Genomic DNA, 20,937 nt, shown 5'->3' with positions numbered 1-20,937 from the left:
ACTAGAGGATCGTTGTTAGTGCACTTCAATTCGGAGCATCTTGTATGTCCAAAGTTAATTAATGGGTATGCACACAGACAACTCGTGCATGACGTCTCCCAATGTGCACCGAACGATCGGACGATCGTGCAGCGGTTGCGGCACGCGAATGATCAGCAGATATTGCGTTATCGATAGCTCAGGAAACGAATACATGAACAGCGCAAAATAAAAAAAGAATTATATTCACATCAATATAGCAACACTCATAGGTCAAGCGTGACAGCCGTTGCAAATTACATCATGCCATGAGAAAGAATACTCGAAACTCCTCGAAAGTTATACGATAAAACTACGTCAAGTCTCAAGCAATTTGATACACCGGAAGCGACAGTCGAATCCCAAATGCTTAACATATGCGTGCCACGCAAGATTTGCGTGAGCTGACCCTCCCCCACATCACGTGGCAAGGGAATATTCAATCCCCGGTACATTTCATGATTTTATAACGCATGAGTACCGACACATTCATACCGACGTATATCCGACAGTCCAAGTCGTCCTTACTTGGAGATCGGAAAGTTTCTTATACACTACCCTGCAGACCTTTTCCAAATAATTCAGAAGAACTGTGAAATAGATTCTTCACCTCGAACCCAATAGGAGCAGGTTTCCTTTGCGATCGGTATACTTCCTAGGATTAGGACAAAGTTTCAGGAAATGAGACAAAAATAGTAATATGATCATTGATATTGAACACCTATTTGATAAAAAAAAATTCAAAATCGAAGATACTTAATGTGACCCGATGCATAAGATGTGATCGAGAGTTAAACATTTGTTTGAACTACACGGAGGTCATATCTCTGTCATGTATCAATTTCTATTCGTGTGTCTGAATAGCGATAGACGATCAACGTAGATCAGATAGGAGTGCAATCGATGATTACCTGCAAATATAGCGACGATACCTAATACATCATTTCATTCAAAACACGAAACATCGATCGATTCCTCTGTTCCAGGCTATGGTCATCGGGATGTTGTTCCAGGTATCAGGCGGCCATCGGGCGTCTGAAATTCCTTCGCAGGCCATTCTGCATTATAGGTGAGTATGTAACTGAAAAATCATCTGTGCCATCCGCATGGAGTATGTAAAGGTTGTTCAAAGCTTGAATATGTAAAATCACTGTCAAATCGATGACAGAAAGTAAAGCATCAACACAAGTCGGAAATTTCGAAACGATTCATTCATTTTTTCGTTCATCTTCTCTGATTTGCGTTACATGTTGTCTTGCACTCAAAGTCCATCGTCCATTCCTCGCACATGCTAAAAGACGAAGACGAAAAAACAGTCTACACCTATATTTTATTCGCGAGACAGCATTAGTTTTTCAAATTTTTGAGATAACATATTCTCCAGTCAAATTCTAACACAGAAATTCTGGCGAGAAACAAAGGTGATACGGTATGGTCAGCCGGAATCTGAAATGGCATAGTTTCCCACTGATGATGAGATGCTCGAGCAAATATCTTTGATCCATTCATCGATCAGCTCTTACCAAGCATCGCCATACATGAACGTAATTCATCGGCCTTTCGTTCGCCGATAGTAATTTTGGGGTAATTCGACCATCCATAACCGGATTGAAATGACGAAGTCAAAGCGAAAGGGCTAGCGGCAAATGGTTCATGAGCAATCTAAAGATTAGCGGTTCTCTTTCGGAGATTGCCACTTTATATCGTAGGTATACACTCGCAATATACATGCTGACTTTAGTGGGTTTGGCCTACCCACATGTTTTGCTCGTGAACGTCAAGCGAGATATTATTCAGGTGGCTAGAAATGAATGTTGCCGTACGAGGAGGGTTAGATGCGGTGTAGGGTAGACAAAAAAAAAGTTTAGAGAGGAAAAAAATAGTCCGTCTCATTTTCACATATCGCCCACTACGATATGTATGAAGTAATTTGCGTGTCTCAATCTTTTTCCTTTCTCATTTCTTCCCGTGCCCGCGCCAGCATTCTATCAAAAAAGCTCTATGGCCTCTCGAGAATTCTTTAGAACTGAGTGGAGGCGCCCACCCGTGCAAAGGAATGCAGAGCTAACAACGGGGTCTCGTTAATGTTTAAAAAAGTGATCTTCGAACCCGCGAATACACGAACACGCGGGATGTGTTGCAAATGAAATTTCATAATCCATGCACAACTGTTTTTTGACTGGCAATCGTTGTGAAGTTGGAGACTATTTCACAGAGGTTTCTAAAAATTCACGAATCCACAACAACGATTTCTCATCGTCGGTGCGATTCCTATCCTTCCTGCGTCTTCCTATCAAGTCGAATGATGTTTGTTTCGATGAGTTATTATCTTTGATGCTATGAGGGATATCGTCGAACGGGTAATGGAGGATTGACCGTCAGAAATGATTATTGAATGAGTAATTGATACTTCCGCGTTGCACAAAATAACTTCAGGGGGTTGTATGGTCTACAGAGGATTCTCTGAACGTTGCTCCGAAGGTTCATCGGGGGTTCGAAAGCACGTATATGACTATTCAAACTTGGCGCCGGCGTAGGGATGCGGCGCAGAAGGTTTGCCGCAGTACCTGACCGGGCATGATCGCGATAGTATGAACTAGCAAAACTCGCCCGTAGCGGCTTTTCGATTGAAAACTTCAAATACATTGGCAAAATTCATCTCATTATCATGAATGCATACGCATGACAACACTCTAAGGGTGAGTAACAGGGGTGCTTCAATTATTTCGATATGTATTTTGAATTCATTTCTATTATTTGCTTCGCTCTCCATCAGTGACATTATCAATTCATTACCTCAGTCAATTTCACTCGAGCTTATTTAATATTCCAATTTTTTTTCATGATATCCCCATTGAATTTCTCATATACCAAACAGGTCGGATTGAACTTTGATTGCGTTCATTTCTCTTCATTTACCATTGGCTTTGTATCATTGAAGTTCAATTAGTCCAGTTAATATTTATTGTACGTATAACTACCAGGAATTTTTGCGAATAATGACGAGCATTGGAGGTTTTTATGATATTTTTGCAATACCTGCGTACGGAAAGGTATTTCCATTATTTTTTTGCTACTACTACTACACGGGGGTCCGGAACTGTCTTCAACCCTTGTGTATTTTTTCAACACTAATCACCCCCTGACAGCAAAGTCAGTTTATCAAGCTCATTATTCGATACATAACTCAATAATGAGTATGAAATCGAAGAGCGCTTGTCCAATCTTCGAGCTAGGCGGGAAGCATTATTTCAACCTTGTACAGAACATGTCGAATAATTGATCAGAAGAAACGATCAAAGTTTTATTCTTCCGAAAACGAGAGAAAGCTGGACATTTTCATCTTTCTTCGGAAAATGGCGCAAGCTTTTGTCCCTGAAATGTCTTCTCTTCACACGGTCTACTCCACTTGGAGGTCCGAAAGAATGGGGTTTGGTGGGAAACGATCGCTCATAACCGCGGGCGGGAGGTATAAGGTATTCTCGAAGCTGCATCTCGAAACTAGGGGGGGGTGGTCAGAGTGCCGGTGTCGTTCCATAATACATCAGCAAATCTACAAACAATCTCGTCACACGATACTCTTTTTGAGTTAACAAATAGCGTGCCCTCATGTCTCACATTTCCCCGTGCTGTCTGGACGACGACGACGTCGTCAGCGAGTGCCAATCCTTATCATTTTTAGACAGGTTTATGAATTGGGAAATGTATATCGCCGTGACAGGAGAGTTCGCGGACCCAAACGCAACTTACCTTCGTTAAAACAGCGAAAGTAAAAGCCTTTTATTGCCAGACCGCTTGTTAGCGTTGAATTTCATGACTTCCCTGTGCGTTCCTGTCGTTTTCACTCCATGTTTTTCCTTTCTTTTTCACTTTCTCCCCATTTTCACGCTCATATATTATCACTGAGGTGCCGTGAATTCATTCGCCTTTCTGTGTAAAAATTTGACCACTTTCCATCTTTCTCTCCGATTCGACTGCTGTTACATGAGAACAATCGCTGCAAAATTCCTGACTCTACGATTTTTATTTTGCATCAGTATCTCATGAGGTATCCGCAGACAGTCCTGTACAAGCAAATGTATTTTCCGAAATTCGTAGATCGACCGGCATTTCAATCGTTTCAGACGTCGTCACAATCGTGTCGAGCATCGTGGTCCTCGGTGTCGGAAGCAGTGGCCAAGTCTTCGCTGCGAGTGCTCTTCGGGGCTTACGGTTCTTCCAAATCCTCAGGATGGTCCGCATGGACCGTCGCGGTGGAACGTGGAAACTTCTAGGTAGCGTCGTCTACGCCCATCGACAAGTAAGTTTTCAACATTCTTTCTCTACCGCGAATATTATATGGATTGATCGAGATGCTGGAGATCGATGATCATCGATCAATTCTTTTGACTTGGAACGAATTCAAGCGGTTCTTCAGCGCTCGATATAAATTCTTGCAATTGAATGTATTCACGTCGTTTCAACGATGGTTAACTGCTTGGTTTTCGCGAATAAATTACAGTTGTTTATGTCCGCCCATATCACCTGCATGAAACAAATTCTGTGGAATATGTACGTGGTACGTAATATCGCGTTTAATATTATGATAAATATCTAGTTGAGCGCAAATGTATTTGAACAATGATACGATCTATTGACGAAGCGGTGCATAATGCATTTGGGTGTGAATATCCATACAGTGACACGCCTCGATCGATCCTTGGGATGCCTACACGCGTAGGAAACTCGTGCGGAAAAAGGACGACCGTTCAAAAATAGATGAATCAAGCGTGTGTGCTTGTATAGGCACACATTTCCTGAGGCATGTTACACCCGTATCTGAGTATACAAGTCGATCAAAAGGTCAATACCGGCAATCGCTTGATTTGATTCTTGGCAAGATCCACAGTCTGCCACTGTGGGGGATCTGGGCCAGATTTCATCCTCGATGACCCATCCCTAATTGTCTGTGGCACTTTGGCTGAATTCTATGAGATAGAGTAAAATTCGATCACTCGTGACTGTCGAATATTAGACCTTTTATCATCCATATAAACTCATCAAATAATGTTATCGCGAACGATAAGATCTGTATCGAGCATATATGAGATTCACATCAATCTTTTTGTAAAATTAATTGTTTTTTCATCAGTTCAACTTCGTGCATACTACCAACATATTTTGTTAATTGAGTAGTGACATCCGCACATTTAGATCTGAAAAATTAATCATTTTTGAGGGGTTGTTTTCAACTAAGATATAGTTATTCTACATTTATCAAACTGTAGACAAGTATGCTGTGATAGTATATTTGAGTTTGCGACAAAATTTTATTGAATTCATTTATCACGAAAGTCGCAGAGGGTGGCAGAGTATACCAACAGCAACGTTGCCCAGGCAGCTGCGAGTCGGTGTGCCGTCTAACTTTGAAACATTGAAAATAGATGATATTTTTGTTTAATGAATAAAATAAAACTTACAGTCCATCAATCTCAGGATGATAATGTAGTGCAAATGTTATTATACCAACAGTTATTTGCCTCGCTACGAAAGACGGTCTCTATCACACATAATGCGAAATCCGGCACAATCGACGTTCCAAGTAAATGCCAGTTCACCTCAAGAGAAAGAGAGGATATAGGGGGGATAACCTCGAGAATTTCTTTTTACTATCAGTCAACTCAAACATCAACTTTGCACAATATTCCGAGACGGCAAATCAACAGCTACACCTTTTTATCCAACTTTATTTGGAACGCAATCGTCCAAAACGGAAATTAGGGTCCTGCCACCGGGCTACGAATAATATCCCCGAGGAAAAACTCCCCCGTTTCAACCATTCACAAAATACAAGAACATCATTCACGATTTCGAATACTTATCGAGATTTATTCGACATATTCGTAATGCTATCTACAAACTTGCGATGCGACATTTTCGCATTGTTACAGGAACTGATCACCACCCTATACATCGGATTCCTGGGCCTTATATTCGCCAGCTTTTTGGTCTACTTAGCAGAAAAGGAAGACGAACATTTCAACAATTTCGCCAAGGCTTTGTGGTGGGGCGTGGTGAGTAGAGAATTGAAGTTTCTCCTACGGAGATATGATTCAATCAAATGCTTACAATTAGTCGCACTTTTCTCTTTTCCTCGAATATGTGGTATTAATTTTTTTCATGGGCATTTTGGAAAGGGATTTTTTAGAGAAATAAAAACTCAGTTACTTGTTGTTGGACTGTCCAGAGTTGCTTCAGAATCGTACTTTTCTCGCCTGAGATATTGGACCATTGGTAATAAGTACAGAAGTAATTTAGAACATGGATCTTTGAATAAAGTAAAGTGGAAGGCCATGCGGCGCTGACAATAGTAGTGTTAAGGGTTGACCGACTTGTCGATCATGTTAAAAATAGGCCTGGGTATTGACAGGTGGCGGGTGGTAGGTAATCACACGACAGGAGGAAAAGTGTCGAGTTACTTTTGGATGAATGATTGGTTATGATCGATGGATAAATGAATAGGTAGTGTAGAATCGAATGAAACGCTCAGATAGAAGGTCTAGACCTGACGTAACACATGATGGATTTCATGTGGAACGGATTAAAAAAAGGTCTCAATGACACGGATTATTTATTTTTGGCATGTGTTCTAATATACCTTCAATCAACTAGTGACAACACACTTGCGTATATAATGCGGAATATAGGTAGGTTGACCTTTGATGCACGAACCATTCAAGTTCTAGGATAATAACTTTCAGTAATTTTCATGTTCTTTCATTGGAATAGTAATTTTTATAGCATGGAATCCATCGCTGTTGAAGATTTCATTCATTTACAAAAATTCAGATGACAAAGGGTAACTAGTGAATTATTAGGATTCCCATTATCAAATTTCCATGGCACTCCAATTCTATCCATGATTTTGGATTTCAAAATTTCGATGCCATTATACATATTCGGAAACGCAGCCACAAAGCAACGAGATACGATTTGAATTGCAACTACAGCTATAGTATAACCGCCATGGGCCCCATACCATATAAGTAATGCAAGCGAGACACGGCCGGAACTGACAAAATAGAGTTACTGGCAAACCTTGGTGATTCAACATTAACATGCGAACGGTTGGCGGTTAGCAGAGGCTAAGGCATGAATATCTTTACATAGCATACCCAATATTTCACGGACGTTGGACAGGTTGGCGAACTCCAAGAAATAGATAGTCCTCTTCTTCGATCAAACGTAAGATACGGCTGCTGTTGTGTCAGTTAGAACGAAATCTCTACAGCCGAACCTGCCAACGCCGAATCTCATCGGGACACACATTTACCAATTTTTCTTCCCTTGTTTCTTCCGCAGGTAACGCTATGTACGGTGGGATACGGGGATGCGGTGCCAAAAACGTGGCAGGGCAAAGTGATCGCCTCCTTTTGCGCCCTACTTGGGATCTCATTCTTCGCCCTACCAGCAGTGAGTGTTCTTGTAATCTATGGATTTTTACCCTTTTAGGATGTGATACGGATATCGAGGGTGCAAAGGTGAAGACTCTCAGAGCCTCCGATGTAATCCGAGCGTAAAGATCTCTCGACAACGACGAGCCAGGGTGATTTTTTGTTTTTTTTTTCGCCGTTGTTCTTTTGCCGTTATGGCAACAGCTAATCAGAAAGCCATCCACGTTATTGACTCGATGAATCTCCACTTCCGACACTCCTGTCACAAGTGACACCCACAATTCGCATGATCACACCTATGCCCAACTGAGGAAGGTGAATTCAAACCTACATTATCAAGATTATTATTATCTTCGAAAGTTTCGTTCACAACGGCTGTAGATACCACTGAAATTGTGATATGCTTTTTCCCTGCTCTGCAACAAGGTCCTCGAAGCTTACCGTGAATAATTTATTTGTGGAACCTTTTCACATAAAAAAATTTTCAGCGTTGGTAGATTTAATTTTCATCAGATATGACAAATATTTTTTTGGATTATAGATGTACAGTTGTCGAATTTTCCAGAGACAGATTATAACTTTTCACCGGGAGGTAGTTCACGAGTCCGTACGGATATCGCTTCTATCGATCCGTATTCTGCATGAGCTATTTTCCCCTGCGATTTATCACTGACCAGGGTCCGGTGAAAAATGAATTTCCAGTAAGACGCTTCTGTTATGATGTGCAGACGTGTATCGTTGGACGAAAAGTGACACTATCAACCTTTCGGCTATCCTTAATCAGCGCTTTTTTTTCTCAGCAGACATGAACTTAGGATCTCGCCATTCTTCGGTCAGCTGACACGGGTCCTAAACCCGAAGAAATTTTTCATCTCACACCTATCGTGATCTAACCCAGAGAAGTTTCGCCGATATAACTAAGCGGTGGAAAATCAATCTTCGAATGATCGTGGAAAAGGAGCCGGGCGGGGGCTTCGAATAAAAAATATTGAAAGAAAAAGTGAATCTATCATAGAACTAGTTCATGATGATGCAGCTGATAATGTCAATTCTTGGAGTCACGATAGTTTTCCCGTTTTCCTCCAGTATCAAGAATATGATTTTTGGATACTTTTGACATCGAATCAAATTTGTCTAAGATCCTAGTTGCTCACATTCCACCGCAGTATCACACGGTCACATGTAATATGCTCATGGTGGCAAGACAATATACCTACCTTTACGAACATTCTCAGGTCGCGGGACTCTCGGGCGTTTCGAGATGGGTACGCGCTATTAATTTAACCGTTTTAAGCTACGTTAAAGCTCCACGGGTGTAGTTATCGTTAGATTAATAGCCCACTTCTACTGGACGAGTTAAAACACACATGAAGAAACGTGTACAGTTGAACTGCAGTAGCTTGTATCTAGGCTATTGTTCAGTAACCCAGCTATAGCTATATACTCGTAACAGATTAGGCGTCAAGCTTTATACCATCCGCAAGACTGTTTGCTACTTCTACGTACGAGTTATTCTTATTCTGATGTCGCGAAAAATAATGCAAAAAAGCAAAAAGAATCTCTAAGCTCAGAGTTTTCCTCGTCTAATGATTTTTGCTTCTTTCGAAAATTGCAATGACAGCTCCCGCAAGATTCAGAAACCTATTTTTTCGGTACCGATAGTAAGCGACGAACTTCGGAATGTCGTCGATCGTTGAGAGGGTGGAACAAAAATTTGAAAAAATCAACCAATACTCCTCGGAGTGTATGATCACGTTGAAAAATTTAAAGATCTTACAAAACCTGGCGCCTGAGTGCAGAAAAGTGCAAAAAGACGATCTCGGAAATGGCTCGGATCAAGTGAACCGGAAAGAGCTGAAAATTTCTAAAAAAATCCATCCTGTTCAATAATGCAGTGAACGTAAAAGAATCCTTATATAACTCTATTTGGACTTCTATTTTTATAACAATGACAAAAACACTGCTCGTACATCTGGTTAAAATCCTCAACAGACGACCAACGTTACCAGTCAGCAGAATAATGGAAAAACTTGTTGCAGGGCATCCTAGGGTCTGGGTTTGCATTAAAGGTTCAGCAGCAACAGCGACAAAAGCACATGATCCGAAGGCGACAACCAGCTGCAAACCTTATCCAAGCTCTATGGCGTTGTTATGCAGCTGACGAGCACAGTATGAGCGTAGCAACGTGGAAGATTCACCAGATTCCACTTCCTAGTCCCCCCAGGTTAGTTTCAGAACTTCTTATTCATTTTCGCTTCTCATTTTTTCATTGTTCATTTATCCATTCGATTATTTTTGTGTGTCGAATATACGGTCTCCGTCCAAATTGTCCACCATAGAAAATTTTATGAGAGTAACTTACGATGTGCATTTCTATTTGTGGTTGTCCTATCGTATGTGTATACCGACGAGTATAAGTTCGACCCTCAATATTCTTTTCGTCTGTTCTGTTTTCTGTTCAACTGAAATGTCGTAGACGAATTTCGATGTCGAAAAATGTTGATACCGGACTCGTAGCTAGAGCTCGAGAGGATGTCTAGACGATTATGATGCACTGCCGTATGGTTGTATTCGATCGTTGAGAATTGAATGTACAATTTTAATAACATGATGCGTCCAACTGATCTTGAAAAAAAACTCGACCTCAATATCAGTAGGATTATACAATGTGCTGCATAAAATGTATGGAATGATCGCAACCGAGCCAAACACAATATCATTCCCTGTATGTGCAGTGATGTCGGTCTTCTTTATGTTAGGATTTTTCGTCTCGTATTTTACAGACTCGCTGAAAATTATATCTGTGGCAACCATGAATCTAATATAGAAATATTTTTCCACACATACACAAATACATAGTTGAGTTTTTTAAGATTTTTTTCTGTTCTCGATCTCGAACCTCTCATACAGATGAAATGATCGAAAAATTATTAATTTTCTGACCTTGCCACAAAGAATGGGTTAACCATCTTCAAAACCAGATGTACGTCTTGGTATATGAATTTTATATCAATTCGTGCGGTTGTTTCCCTTTCTTGTAAGTTATTCAGAATAACACAAAGTATCGATAAAGTTCATGTTATTTTACTTGAACTTCTGTGAGAACTTGCGATGAGTAATTAGAAGTCATCCAGAGTTTGCTCCATTCAATGTTATTTGAAGTTCTTCGAATGAGCGACTTTTTTTTTCAAATTCTTCATTCTTCAAGTCTTATACGGGGGACGTGATTACGCGGGGTGGTTAACCTTGGCCTTTTTTCCTCCTCGTCGCTATTTGCTTAACATAATAATACCTATACTCGATTTCTGACGTTAGTCTATTTTCATTATTACTAGTCGTACGTCCGAATTCTTCTACTATCTGTGAAATGTGCACCCAAATTTTTTTCTCTTCTCATTACCTGCCTTTTGCTGCACCGCACGCAGTGGGGCCGCCAAAGAGGAAGGCGGAGGAGGTGTACGCCAAGTCCTCCCCGCGGCCGCCATGTGAGTCTATGATCTCTTCTTTCCTGCGTATGATCTTATTCGATATTATTCATTACAAACACAGTCCCTGAATCACACAATCTTACACTTGACCTCATTATTTGCATCTAAAACACTGTGCTTTTCCCATAGCTTACCGCATCCGTAGCTCACTCTAGAATGTAGGCAATCGCAAAATTTTGTATCTCATTAGAAAATCTGACGCAATAAATATACAACAGCCATAGCAGGTAGGTATTTTTTGTTTCATGTTTTTAGTGTGATTTATTTCTCAAAGTTGATAAGAGGATTGTTTTTTTAAATTAGGCATAGTCTTTTCATGGTAATTTCGCTCTGTAGATACTTGGCGAATTTTTTTTCTTTGCACCCGCGGTGCTTTTGAGTGAATCTCACTTCTTCGGTAGACTTATACTTGCTATTGATGAGAAATATCTTCTCATGGATTTGTTTCTTTAGAGTGGATTGAGTTCTACCTGTTACTCGCGGTCGCGGATCACGAGTTCTCGGACGTGCAAGTAGCATAATCTAATCGAGAAACTTACTCCCGAGCGTCTGGCCGTAGGGAATCTCTGGGTTATTACCCAACTGTGCGGATGCATAACCGCATTACTGATATACTCGGGATGATTGGGATCGCAGTAGTTTTAAAGATTTGATTGGATCTGAATGCCAAAACAAATTTATACAGGCAACAGGTGGAATCGAAACTCATAGGAGAGTTTCAATTCATTTGCGAATATCTATAATGCGGAATGAAAGTTAGGATTACATGTACCGGGGCGTGGTAGTAACGATAAAATTTATAATGTTTCAACGATTCGTAATCCCAATAAATCCGTCAACTAAAAATACTCGTCTAACGTATAAAGCCGTAGTCATCAATCTTGAGGGAAAAGTGAGCTGACAAACGCGTTCCTCAGAACTCGAAGGGAGTAACTTTCTGAAACTACGGATGTGAAACCATAAACCACACCGTTAGTCCTGACAATGAAATACCAGCTGCCTGGGTCACCAGCTGATGATGATGATGATGCAAATTGGTTTTCACTTAATGAAAACTAACAAATGGAAAAGTGATGACACGTTAGAAATGACGAAGAGGCCCATGAAAAATCCTACAAGGTAGGAAAACTAAGACCTCGCGAGTCTAGTTTTGGAAAAATGTAGAGCTTTTAAAAAAATCCTAGAATAGCTAAAGTTTCGGGGATGAGAAGACCTTAGGGGTGACACAAACTCAGGGCTAAATAAAAAAAACAATCATGGGAAAACTCAGGAATGGGAAAACCTGGTAAAAGGAAAGGGAGTGGGGGGCGGAGATGGAATCCTGGGCTCGCGTACGTTTGAGAGGAAAGAAAACAAATTCATAAATTGCCGCTGAGAGCGTTTCAATGTAAATTGGCTCGTGGAGGCAGGTCTACTTTTCAAATAACGAAAGAAAGTTCCACGTGACTGATCGCGATTTGCACGTTTATGAATAAAAACAACTACGTATCATATGAGATTATACCTCAGTTCAAACAATCAACCACTGTTCTTGACTTTAACAGGGTGAAAAGACAGACTGTTTCGTAATTCATCGAGCGTTATTATTACCTGCTGACGAAGACGTCGCGAACCAAGGCCTTGACATGGAAAAAACTACATTAAATGTTACATAAAGATATTCCAACTTCAATTATTTGCAAAGTTTGGGCATACAAGTCTAGGTATGCTCAATCGGTTAAACCCACAAATTAATTGTTCCTTCGCGTTTCTCAAATTTTGCAGGAGTTGGTGATTCTGTAACGGTATCTTTTCGCTACGAGCAAACATGATGGTATATCTTAAAAAAAAAAAAACATGTCACGAAATAATCAGATAGTTCTGGTCAAGTTTTTTCATTCAATTTGTTCGACAAAATCCGAATAACCATCGAAAAGAGCCATTCGCTCTTTTTTTGCATACTTTTGCAATTTTTTTCGTGGCGTTGATTCGTTCGGTCTCAAGCGACAAACGAAAGACAAATACTATCGCGAAGTAATTTGCTTCAAATACTCGCTGAATTATTTCAAATTAGAATGCTTGAATTTATGTATGAAAGCGTATTGCTCAATTTAACTTGAGAGAATCCAGCGTAAGTTAATCCCTGAAACTGACGAGTATCTTCTACTGGATTTGTTGACAGTCGGGTGTCTTCTAGCTTCAAACACAACGCATCATTCGTCAGCAGATTACCAACCATTCGTAGGCACAAGAGTACATCTCTGCACAGCCCCAGTCTACACAAACCTGGACATCAAAGTCACCGAGGCAACGCGACAAGGTCATTTGCAGATATGAACGCGTCAGCAGAGAACTTGGGTCGGTATCCAATCCATGCATTGCTTTTATTTTTTTCTTTCTGTGATCATTATCTGAAAGGAAAGAATTACATTTCCTTCTCATCAACCAAATATTCTCGACTTCTCACAGGAGGCGTCAGTACCAATGGCGGCAGACAACTGAACGCGAGTCATTCGGAAGATTCGGTCACTGAGACAGCCTTGTCTAAAAAAAACTCTGATGGTAAGCCCACTAATGTTCATAGGTATGTATGTGTTTGTACCGAATTACTCATAATCAATATCTATCGGTACGTCCAAGATTGCTATTACGTATTACATTTTCGACGCTTATTCTTTCATTTGAACTGCATTCATCCCCCCGTAGAACGAGCGGGGATATTGATTTATTTTCTTTTCATTTGGAAACGTTCGTGCTTTTGAAATTAATGGTTAGTTTTCTCATACATAACTCTGTGGGTCATGAATATTTCAGTAAGTGCAACAGAAATAGGAAAACATTGAAGTGTATCATGTCCAGATCTATTTAAGAGCATTTTTGTGCAATGATCATTTTCAAAACTCGTCTTTGTTAACATGCTATTATTTTTGTGATTGGAGTTATAATAAGCGCCTTGAATTTATGAAGGTATTCCAACTACGTCGAGCGTAGTAATTAATGCTACCATTAAAATTGCCTACAGTGGACGTCGGATGTGGACGTTTCCAAGATCATATTTGAGAAATTCTGATGAAAAGTTGAATCGAGTCGAGGGCAACAGTGTTTGGAATGCCTGAATATTGGCTACATAGTGAACTTATGAATGGCAGAAGCTTTCTTGTATTGCATAATTATATTTTGCAAGTAAAATATTATTGCTGGTTAATATTTAGCTTGATGTTGGTGAACAACAACGAGAATGTAAATTTTAAACCGAACTTTCTCTAAAACCAGGGTTCCGGAAGTATAGTACCTACAATCCAAATCTCTACAGCGATGTACTGGTAGGTTTGATGACTCGTTTGTGATTTGAATTCCGATATTCATGGTCAGGAATAAGTTTATCGTGGTTGCAAGTCAGCAGATGTACTGACTTGACTTCGTAGGCCAGGTCTTGAACATGTATCGTGACTATGAATACCAACCCAATTTCGGTCCCAAAATTTTTTCAAATACTGCGGTTCTTTCAAAACCAATATAATCAGTTAGATTGGGTATCTAAAGTAGCTAAAGTACCTTCGGTTGAAGCGAAAACATTGTCCAAACTGATATATTTAAAAAAAAAAACCGGGGCATGATGTGGGGCCTGAAAAATACCGAAGAAAAAAAAATGGACAGAACGAAATACCCCGCAGCAAAATGGGGGATTTGAGAAACGAATATCTGAATAACTATTGACCAAATATTTCTGGTTTTCTGCTCGAACGACACTCTCTGTTAACATGTCGCTCGCCCGACTAACATCACCCTACTTCCCCTACCCGTAGGATTGTACCTTGAAGCCCTGATAGGGTGCTGAAGGTTACAGCAAAATAGAAATCAAGCGAAGAATACCGAAGGACGCATTATTGTATGAAATTTGAATTCCATTTTCGCACAGCGAATGTCCGACTGGGACGATCTTCTTCGACAGTGGATCTCCGGGCTTTAGGTCTGGACGGGCTGGTCGGGCGTTTAGGGGAAACTTCGACATTGCCGCTCGCCTTGGCTGGGCTAATGCCCCACGTAACCAGAGTGGTACCAGTACTTCCATTCTCACCGACAATATCTCCGAACTCCGAAAAGTGTAGGCTCTAATTTTTTTTCATTTAGCCATTATTTCACTCATATTTTGAGCACAGGTTCTGTTTCACTTGGCTCGTCGAGTATGATTCCTAGGAATACACAATAAATCCGAGTGCGCAAGAGCGAAGTCCTTCGTGTTAGATTTTTTAAGCGACACACTTTATAAATACTACCTGTAGTGTAGCCCCCATCTTCTACAGTTGATCAAAAACATACGTAATACCTGTGATCATCGCTAGGTATTATTGCATTGATTCAGAATATGATGTCCTCGTATATTTCCATAAAATACACCTTGTCCATTTGGTTCAGGTGGAGATTTGATATTTCTGGCGATAGTGTGGCAATTTACTTCCAACTTTTGCCAACTGCCTGAATGAAATGCTGCATCAAAGCGGATGGACAAAATCGTAGGTCTATTGCTGGATTTGGATCTACTGATCCTCGCACGAAACATAATAGAATTGAACTGAACTTATTATCCAGGCGGCAAACCTAATTCTAAGGTGAAGTAAGGTCAAAGGTATCTAGGACCCAGAGAGCTGAACAAGCATTCACATTTTGACTCGAGTGTAGAACAGATCCGACAAACTACGCCCGTGCGCACTCGCATTTTTAGTTTGACGATAATTTTTCGGTAATTGTCACGTTCACATTGAGCTTTTTTTCCGTTCATTAGTATGATTCCACCTCCATCCTTATATTTCCCAGTTTTCCTAATTTATTTCCACAGTTTCGTTGGTTCAAATCCCATTCCATGTAAATAATGGTGACTGTTCTCTCGGTAGCAGATCTGCACGTCGTAATCTGCACGTCGTGATATGAAAACCACAATCACATTGACGATACTAACAATAAATGCGTAAAAAGTCGGATGCCAAAAGGTTAACGCAGCTAATTTCAAGAATGCCCTAAAAAAACTTTGCACCTCAAGTTCGATGTGCGCTAATAACGTTGTATGATACAAAGGGTCCTAATATGGCAACTGCAAAGTTATAGCTACAATAGAACTTCGTAGGCATTGCATCGAACGCCAAAGTAACGTATGTAGGCCTATCCGGTTTTTGGCTCAGCGAGAACAATTTAAATCAATAGGGATGCACATGTTATGAATGATTGATGAGAAAAAACATTCGGAAAAAGTTCGCAACCGTACACAGGAAAGAAGTTGAAGAGTAAAAAGGATACTCAACGGCGGTGGCATTTTATTCCCAAAGGACTAGGAACCAACACAGAAAAAAATACCTCCGTGTCCCACCATAGGTGTGTACGTGCGCCAATTAACTGACCTGCGAATAGTCTAGCATTAAAATGTCACAAACACGGAGAGAATTCATTTGTCTGCCTTTTTACTCTATTTTACCGAACTCACCTTGGAACTCACGATACATTTCGTGCTCATTATGGTTGGTGCCCTCTGCAAAACGGAATGTTAAAATATCTGATCAAATACGTAGAACACGAACTCAGCTTTACATGTCACGCTGATGACATCTATTATAAATATATTAGCACCCGCATATAATAGTAGGTATAGGTACTTTGCATGTGGTCATCGCGACAAAAGGGTGAGTTTTTATTTACAGAGTTCTTATTTGCTAACAAAGTTCGCTTGCGGTAATGACTGTTAGCTGCATGTGAATCATTTTCCGCATGTTATTCGGTAGATAATTAGTCACATTTTATGTACAAAGAAACGGAAGTGACTTTGACAATGTTTGACTGAAACAAAAAATCGTATCAAGTATTCACCTTTTAGGTGATTCCAACTTTTTCTCGACTCGAGTAAAAGGCCCTCCTAATTCATTAAATTGATTCGTGAAGATAAAACATTTTCAACAGTCAATTCTTTGCAATCTGTAAGCAAACAATCAGTCATGAAGAATATTACGTAAAGAGTCGTGCTTCGTCTGAACTTCTCCGATATTTTGTTTTTCACAGACGAAGATGAAGAGCCTCGATGTATTCAGTTGACGAATCAACACAAAGGTGCTATCCGGGCCATAAGAAAGGTGAGTCAAGGCATTCAGGAGCGATCCTAAATTCACGTATCCTAATTATTGACCATTAATTGATTTTCTGGTTCAGGGGCGTTTGATCATAAACAAAGATTCTGATCCGTCGTCTCAATTAGGACTGCATAAACCTTTGCGCGATATGTATTACATTGTTTGATAGCAATAGCATAATATATGATAAGTATGAATGATAGGTGATAACTGACAAGTGTAAAGTTTGTCAGGCGTTATACTCTAGCTCGTGTATATCAAAAGTGCGGAAGACTTCACACGAGTCAGACATCCCTTTTCCGCAGATGTCCCACAGTCTACTTTCCGTAACTTTCCTGCGAAGGAAAGTGTTATTTGTTTAACGAATGCCTTCTATCGCCGACTAACTTCATCTTCGCTAAGCATAAGTTCATTCAATCAAAATAGTCCTATCCTTTGAGGTGACAAGAATCAGTCTAGCCATTTTCGAAATCGCTGTCGGATCTATTAATTCTGTCAACGAAAAGTCACCGAGTTCGATCTACATATTAAACTTGATGACATCCCAATCTCCGCACGTATATTCATAGATATTCAACGTTTGTGATATAAAATTTTCAATGTCAGATGAAGTATTTCGTGGCAAGGCGAAAATTTAAGGAAGCGCTGAAGCCCTACGACGTTAAGGATGTGATCGAGCAGTACAGCGCCGGGCACGTCGATCTGCTTGGCCGCGTGAAAAATGTTCAAACTAGGTAACCCAACCCTCCTATCCAACCGCACATCGCTACCTACTTGACGAACGAAACCTCCCTTTGTAACGGACTCCGGATTCAAATGGAGAGTAGAGGACGGGTCTGAGATCTTCTGGCACTTTCTCTATCTATCGTGTACACATACGCATTTTGCAGGGTATCGCAGACAACGGAAACGTCACAAACGGAGATTTCACAGAGTCATGTTACGTTTGTGATATTTGCCCACCATTCCCTTTGCGATAGCAACTTTTGACGCATGCAGTGCCGATTGAGGTGATCAAAAACTGAACCATTGAATCCGTTCGACGTCGGAATCAAAGGGTAGCGAATAGAAATGAATATATACATATGTTGTTCAATTTCTGAAGTAACAAATATAGTTTTGACAGAAAGAATCCTGAATTCAAATGCAGATTCCACTCGACGCAGTATCGATGCAATGACCAGATTTAGAGAAACGGTGTTTGAATTTATCTGATATGTAGAACGAACGGACAACATTGGATATTGGTAACAGATAATCAATTCTCTCGAATCCACTGACTACTGATTTCCGTCTGTCAAAGTTGTCGACCGAACGTTCAACGGATTTGGTTCAATTTTTGAATCGAACGAGTTGGTAATGATATTAGAATACTTTCTTCGCGAATACAGATCACATGAAGTGTTTGCAGTTAGCAATTGTAACTTTTTAGTTCACGATAACTTCCCAAACATGAATTCAAATGTGAAATTGAACAGCCATTGTCCTAGTTTCGTTTGGCATTTCAATTCCTTGATTCAAGACAGTCGGTCATATTTCAATGAGCTATCTTCATAGAAACGATTTCATTGATAAGGTAGAGTAGCAGTCGTGCTAAAAAATATAATTCCAACGATTATCTCTTATTATCCTATCCCAATAGGTGTTCAGATATTTTTCATAGAGAATAGGTAATATGTGACTCAGAGCACGGCTCACTATACAGTGAGCGATTATCGTGGCCAGTCTGAAACGTGTTACTCGCGGACACGGTTCGTGGTTTCCGAAATTTCGGGCAGTCCACTGAACTGGAACATGAAATTTAAACAACGGATTCCTCAAAAATCTGATACACATGGTGATTTTCATCGGGAGGTTCTTCTTCAATTTTTCACCAAAGAGGCGACTGTTCCAACTAACATTCGTTCTTTGTGACAAATTTACCACCTTTTTGGTTCAACGGTATGGGGGAAGGGGCACAGTAGATTGCTGATCGTTTTCATGCTGAGAAGCGAGTCCGATTATCTTAAAATCGCATACTTCTCGAAGTCGGTTCCCAGGGTATCTCGGAAACGGTTTGAACTGATTTGAATTCTCGAAGAATTTTTTGAATAACTTCTTTGGTTTCCTCCGGGAAATTTTTCTGATCTCTCGATTCAATTTTTAATTATTCAGGGGTTGGAAAAAACGGTTGAGAAACAAATGTCGAGTTTGAAAAGTCGCCACTTCAGTAGAAAATACAAGAAAAAAATCTCTCGATGAAAATCACTTGATGCATTATTTCTTAAGGATCCGTATGAATTTTATGTTTCAGATTAACGGACTTGAATCTTGGGAACTGCGAATCGTTACCGCATGAGGAATATTTTATGTCAGCGACGTTAACGGTGCTTCGAATACATGAATTTCTAGGGAAAAATTTACGGACACACCTCAATGTATATTTGAATGTAAAAAATTGAACTATATTAGTTTTTAAGCTAGAGACTTTCGAAATGACGTGACCAATTTCTAATTACTTTTTAGTCTATACTATACATATCGAGTGCTAAATACCAGAGAGGCGTAAGTGACGAAAACTGTAGATACCGCTACATAACAGTGCGCCCCACAAAAACGAGCAAAAGTGATGAACTTCAGAATTAGGTTATTCATACATAATGTGATATGAAGAGTATTGAAAAAAATGTATAATATGCCCTCGTTAGAATAATAACTAGGTGGCAATTAATACTGCGCCGCACGAAAATTAGTGAATAACTCTCGGTTTATATATTTGCAAGCCACTTATGCAGTACCGCTGTTGAATAAATTTTCATCACATCATGGAAATTTTTTATTCAATCGTTACCAAAATATTTTTGACCCGTTATTTTTATCATTTCGTTATCCTAGGCACGTAGCTTTCATATAGTTGAATCGTATGTTCTTAACCAAACGAATTTCAAGACGTTCACAATTCATTGCTAGAATATGCAATACGTATTACAAAATTTGATGTCTTTTTTTTAACTTGATGAGGAAACTTTATGATTAAACATTCCTGCGATTCATCGGCATTACGTTACATCATGTTTTTACCATGAGAAATTTCGATATAAATTTTACAATTAGTAACACTTCCAGTTAATAATCCAAAAGCAAAGAAAGTATGAAAATTGCTAAAAACCTCAACCGGCAAGCTGTTTTTTACAAAATTACACCAAAAACCTACCACGTCCTCTAGCTAGCATATTTGTTCATTGATTTTTCTCTGTCTCTCATTTTTTCTCCGCATCGTGCATCTCCGTATAGGTATACAAACAGGGTAGCCCATTTTAATCGAAAAACTGCGATATATCTGGAAAACTATAGGTATGGGTGGCGTGGAAATATTTTTTCTACAAAAGTTGTGGTTATCCGATGGAAGGGGGCGATGGGTTTAGCACTACGGAAATTGTTTCTCATAATTTTACCAAGATGGAATCAAGGTCAATTGTTTATTTTTTTTTTTCGTTAATAGACCACTATAATTTCCATACCATAATTGGATACAGCGGAAAATCTGCATGAAAAGCGTTTGCACTTCTTCGACTCGTTGTCAAGTTGATAATTGCATAGATGAGGGCAGTGCAAGTAATTTCATCTGGAAGTGATTTTCATTTTTCCAATCGATCGAAATGCGAATTGGCCATAATCGGGGTTATTTGAAAATGTTGATACCGGCAAGTTTAGTTCTGTTCTGAGAGCAATAACTTTTGTAGAAGATATATTTTTGTATCCCTTGTAGTATCTTACATTAGATATGGTCGTATTTTGATTAAAACCAGCCACCCCGCAACCGAATCTAATTGTTATACGTCTATGCTTGTGAAAATTGTAACTTTCTGGTTGTTCTTCGTGTATATGTACATATTTCTTACCACCAAATAGGGTAAGATCGACGAA

The 20,937-nt window shown here is 39.7% G+C and overlaps 1 protein-coding gene across 17 annotated transcripts in view; it reads left to right on the top strand.

Annotated features, from left to right (window-relative positions):
- The window catches only part of LOC105693588 (potassium voltage-gated channel subfamily KQT member 1-like), a 96,140-nt gene that overhangs the window by 61,202 nt on the left and 14,001 nt on the right, over positions 1-20,937 (top strand). For 14 of the 17 annotated variants that reach the window (XM_048654644.1, XM_048654659.1, XM_048654654.1 and 11 more), the window contains 9 exons: positions 1,005-1,087; positions 4,143-4,318; positions 5,949-6,071; positions 7,360-7,470; positions 9,491-9,675; positions 13,101-13,276; positions 13,388-13,480; positions 14,838-15,023; positions 16,964-17,034. In XM_048654644.1, coding sequence (XP_048510601.1) covers positions 1,005-1,087; positions 4,143-4,318; positions 5,949-6,071; positions 7,360-7,470; positions 9,491-9,675; positions 13,101-13,276; positions 13,388-13,480; positions 14,838-15,023; positions 16,964-17,034 — 1,204 coding nt within the window. Of the gene's footprint in view, positions 1-1,004; positions 1,088-4,142; positions 4,319-5,948; positions 6,072-7,359; positions 7,471-9,490; positions 9,676-13,100; positions 13,277-13,387; positions 13,481-14,837; positions 15,024-16,963; positions 17,035-17,637; positions 17,766-20,937 lie in introns of all 17 variants that reach the window. The other 3 variants (XM_048654645.1, XM_048654656.1, XM_048654657.1) reach the window with 3 other exon arrangements.

The sequence above is a fragment of the Athalia rosae genome, chromosome 4 (genome assembly GCF_917208135.1).
Source record: "Athalia rosae chromosome 4, iyAthRosa1.1, whole genome shotgun sequence".
Lineage (NCBI taxonomy): Eukaryota > Metazoa > Arthropoda > Insecta > Hymenoptera > Athaliidae > Athalia > Athalia rosae.
The sequence above is the reverse complement of the archived record's forward strand: the minus strand, read 5'-3'. Positions and strand labels throughout refer to the sequence as shown.